The 5,163-nt window shown below is 40.9% G+C and overlaps 1 protein-coding gene across 1 annotated transcript; it reads left to right on the forward strand.

Moving 5' to 3' along the window:
* Positions 1–2,423: 2,423 nt before the first annotated feature.
* Positions 2,424–4,940, forward strand: tcf21 (transcription factor 21). Its single transcript, XM_085433540.1, has 2 exons — positions 2,424–2,949; positions 3,684–4,940. Exons 1-2 carry the CDS (start codon positions 2,515–2,517, stop codon positions 3,771–3,773), a joined length of 525 nt encoding a protein of 174 aa, XP_085289666.1. The 5' UTR covers positions 2,424–2,514; the 3' UTR covers positions 3,774–4,940.
* Positions 4,941–5,163: the final 223 nt, after the last annotated feature.

Raw genomic sequence — 5,163 nt, forward strand, 5'->3', positions numbered from 1 at the left:
TGTGCAGTTATACTTTGCCCTGTAAAAACAAAGACAGGGATATCATGGATTTTCATTTCCACCTACATATTCTGTTAATTAAAAGTATCGGACAAATTGCATAGAATGCAATGAACACATGGAACATTTTAAAATTTAGTTTAAGTTTCACCTCATTAGTATCTGTTTGGACAACAGTATATATCTATCTGATCCAATTCATGTTACAAGTCAAAACACTGATTGTCTTGGTCATTGCATTTTCTTCTGTTTCTTTTTTATAATTTTCAAATGACTTTTTTAGCATTTGCTGTTTTGTTTTTTTTAACACACTGTTGTCTTAAACATGTAACAGAGGTGTTCTTGTGCATGAGGAGAGAGAGAGACAGATGATAATGACACACAGGATCAGATGTCCCCCTCGGTGGCCCTGGGAACAACATCTGGAACCCGTCCCTGCCTGGTGACATCACACAACCAGCCTAACCTTTGGCCCCAAACCGGCTAATTAGCAGCATGTCCCTCCATAAGTGCCAGGGTCCCCACTTTTTTTTTTCTCTTTCCATCTTTCTCACTGCCCCCTCTCCACCTGTTGCCTCATGTCACTGTGAGTATGAGTGAGGCTCTGAGAGGGCAAAATGCTCACTGAAAGGCTCTCCTAAACACTTACAGGACCTTTATTTGTTATTATTATTAAGAAGAACGGAATGCCCACTCACCACATAGGGTTTCTCTTCCTTATAGGCCATATGTGAATTTAAGTAAGAGTACAAATTGTATTTATGACAGTGTTACATCAGGGACTGTGTTTTATCAACTCACGGGACAGAGAAAAAAAGGTTTTCGTGAGCTATTTTTGTTCGACTCCCTTTCCCTCTCTCTCGCACTCTCTGTTTCTCTCTGGTGGATCCATGTATCTCAGAGGTGATCATCAATCTAACAGACTCTATTATTACTTTTCAACTAAGTGCTTTGATTTCCAGCCCACCCAGAAGATTAAACCCCCTTCTTCCTCTCTTCCCTCTCCCTCCTTTCCCCCCACTTATCTTTTTTTTTTCTTTGCTCTACTTTCTTACTCATTTCCTTACATCTGCCCTGTATTTCTTCCCAAAGAGCTTTGTTCTTCCTCTATCCTTTTTAAGGCTTTTCCACTTGAAGAAGTGCAGCCCAGCCAAAATGGAAGGATTTCACTGTGTGTTTCTTTTTGATAAATTAGATAATACCTGTTTGGATGCACTGTGACACCGGAAGCTATGGGGCTAAAGGTCAGCTCTCAGGAGACACACCTGTTTTCCTTGCACACTTCAGCTGTGTAGCCAACGGATCTGCTCACACAAACACAAACCCACAAACACAATCCCGCATCCCAGGAGGAAAGACCTGAAGCTTCATGCAAACTCGTCATATTTCAGTGTAATGATGAACAGTTTAAACAAAAAAAGCAAGTGAACAGGAAGCATGGGATTATCAGTAATGTACCCCACCGGAGCTCCAGAGACCTCTGTTGTTTGGACTTGGGCCTGAGTGGGCCAGTGCATGGAGCATCAGTGTGGAATGATGTGGAAGGCCAAACAGGGGATTGTGGGTGCCAGGTATCTATTACATCAGAGGGGACTGAGGCGCCAGTTTGCCATTTGAGACGTGACACCACTCCAAAAACCCCACACCCACTGTCCTTGCACTTTATTCTGTTACTGGCAAGATGTGCTGAAAGTTATGTGGACACTGTAAGCGGAACTGGCTAAACTGTGATCCTTTTGGAGCTGAATTGCAATTATTTTGCACAAATCTAATTTCATAATTCATTATTCAATGAAATAAAAAATAAAAAGACTACCTTTTCTTGTAATTAAGAGACAACATATCACTACACAGATTACATTTGTATTTTGCTAATGGTTAGTTCATTTCCAGTTTCTAAGAATGCACGTCTTTATTCATGTTACAACTAATGCATTAAAAAATATTTTTTATTACTCACTTTATTGTGAACCCTACTTCAGGCTGCATAGTTTAAGGAGTGCAGTTGTGTGCTGTGATCACTGTAACTACATAATTTGGAGGTCTCAAGCAAGACAAAGGTTAACTTAAAATACAGTAGATGTACAGAACTGATTGGTGGGCAATGCATGTAGTTGCCAATGTAATTTTTCAGTAATTATGACAAAAGGTTCAAGAAAGAAAGAAAGAAATTCTATGTATAAATGCACCTGTCTCTCTTTTTTTTATGAGGAAATCACATGTTCCGGGTTGAACAATGATTAAAATAAAACACATGTCCTACATCTTGGGCTCATCCAGGGTCCCTTGGGATCCTCGAAACCTTTGGGGAGCCAGCAAGAAAGATCAGTACCGCTGTCTCCTCCCTGCATGTGGTAACGCCCTCTCTGGTCACAAAGATAAAAAAAAAAGTCTGTTCCTTTCTGCACAGTTAGTTGTTCATGAACATCCAGCGCACATCCTGTTCAATCGTGTCCAGCCGAAGAATTCTGCTCCCATGTTTTGAGCCCGCTTCAGTGGGAATACGCTACTAATATGTCCACCGGGTCTCTCAGCGATGTCGACGACGAGCTCCTGGACGGCATCCTGAAGTTTGGTTCCTCCGGTAAAGATTCCAACGAGAGCACGGAGGAGAGCTCAAACTGCGAGGGCTCATGCGCAAACGAGGAACGGAGAGAAACGCCCGGCAAAAAACGGAAGACAACGTCCAGGAAAACGGCGCCCAAGGGTGTGGCACAACAGGAGGGCAAGCAGGTGCAGAGGAACGCGGCCAACGCCCGGGAAAGAGCCAGGATGAGAGTCCTGTCCAAAGCCTTCTCCCGGCTTAAGACCTCCTTACCCTGGGTACCACCGGATACCAAGCTCTCCAAACTGGACACACTGCGCCTGGCGTCTAGCTACATAGCACACCTCCGACAGATACTGGCCAACGACAAATACGAAAATGGATATATCCACCCTGTTAACCTGGTGAGAATGGGCTTAAGGGGCTTGTACCTTTTTGCTCCCCAAATTTTCACACTTCCAATTTGGAGTTTTAATATAATAATGTAGTGAAATACCTGAATCACTTTTAATCAAAATCCAATGTTGTTTCGTTATTTTAACGTGGCCTGCAAAGGCCAAATTATAGGCCTCAATTACTCAGTAAAGTGACAAAGGAGGGCGATCGCTCAACTAGGCAGGTGCACGAGGGAGGTAAAAAACAAACAAGCAAACAGCCAGCCTCGTGCAAGCGTAATAAATACCCGACAGTTTACAATCCCTGTAGGCTGCAGACCAAGAAGTGCAATTTCATCGTTAGGCCGTCAGTGCCGGCAGTGATTCGTTGGGGAGACAGGTGAAATTAATGTTGCAGTGATGTCATTTTTTAAAAATAACTTTTCGGAGCAAATTGAGAAAAAAAACGGATTGCAATTCAAAATTATTTATCAAACGCTAGAACTGAACTTAATTAAATATGAATATTGGAGCCAGAAAACGTTAAATGTTCCACGTTAAAGCTTTATATTGTGACTAACATGTTTGTTTTAATAACACCCGAGAGCACTAAGTGAGACTGTTTGCTCCAAATGAATGATGTTTTTATTATGTTTACCTAGTGGTTTAAGGTGATTCCACGCATACTGGCTTTGAATTTAGGTTTGATTTAGTCTAAACTCTTTGACAGTGCACGCTCTAACTGGTTGCGTTTTCCTCCGCAGACGTGGCCTTTCATGGTTGCAGGTAAACCGGAGAACGATTTGAAGGAGATGCTGAACTCAACGAGGTTGTGCGGAACTACGGCGTCTTGATGCAGCTCAGTGGCAGCAGCTCTTTGCCTTTTTAAAGGAACAATGAAAAAAAAAAATCCTATAGTGACTGAAATGCAAGTCTCATCTCTGCAGACTTTGAGTGGGAATAACGGGAGGGCATCCCACTCTCCTTCGTTCCCGTAAAGAAAAAAAATCGTTTATTTAAATGCATTGTGATCTTTTATCTTTGCTGGTTCAAAGATAAACTTTGTACTTTAACCCTTGTATGGTGTTCGGGTCTGTGAGACCCGTGTTCAGTTTTTTTCAAAAGAAAAATTAAACAATTAATTATTTTTTCACGTGTAAATGTGTTGTGTCTTTCCACTCACTCCACTTGATTATAACTGATTTATTTATAACATTTTATATAAAAGAAAAACGAGAAGCACATTAATTCATAAATGTGATCTAACAAAGGTAAAGGGAAAAAATTAACCATGTTTGCTGTTCATATGTCTTGTAATTCGGATGAAGTAAACATCTGTTGAGTAATTTAACATAAAATTGTTTGATGGTGTTAATTTGGAAAGCCAAAACTCTAGCGGGTCCACCAGACCCATGAACACTGGCTGAGTAACAAAAATACGAACACCACACAAGGGTTAAATTGCTTTTTTTCGTTTTCTTTTTTCTTTTTCTTTCTTTTTTTTTCTTTTTTCCTTTTTTTCCAACAAACAGTAATAATCTGCAGATGCGTTTTTACTGATGCAGGCCTGTGTTTTGCGATTGTCTTATGATGGATGGATGATTTGATGGATGGCTGGATAAGGCACATGAAACCTGCTCAAATTGTTGTACAGATTACATGAAGTATATGAAATATATTTGTACCACTTTTACACTCTGTGTAACCAGTCCTTATTATTTTTTTCTTGTGTGGGCCAATAGTTTGACCTGGCAACCCGCCTTATCGCTCCATTCCTTCAGAATAGCAGACCCTGCCCACCAACAAAGCGTAGGTACAGATAGCCCGAGTCTCCCTCTGTTGTGTCTGAAAGATAACAGTGGACAAAGCTGTCGTTACATAAACAAACGTTTGCCTTGGTAGATTATGTGGGCGTTATAAAGGAGTTACTCTTCTTGTGGCGTAAACAGGCCAAATAGGCCAAATCACGTTTATCTCGTTGCTAACTTTGCTGATAGGGTAAATGCAAGAAAGGTAAATAAACCGGGTGCCAGTTTGAGAAGTATCATTGTTGTCACTGACTTTTACTTTTTTAAAATTGTTTTAACCTAACTGTCAGGGCTGTTTAATAACAGTTTATTATCTTATTTATGAAGCTACACCGCTAAAGCAGCCATCGTCGTTTTTCGTTAGCTTAATTGCATTTTGCCTTATCAACTCACGCGCATGCGGTGATTGGATTGACTAATTAGCATTCGGCCAATC

Source organism: Copadichromis virginalis, linkage group LG15 (assembly GCF_057382275.1).
Source record: "Copadichromis virginalis isolate Kocher_CV1m ecotype Utaka linkage group LG15, C_Virginalis_male_GT1.1, whole genome shotgun sequence".
NCBI lineage: Eukaryota > Metazoa > Chordata > Actinopteri > Cichliformes > Cichlidae > Copadichromis > Copadichromis virginalis.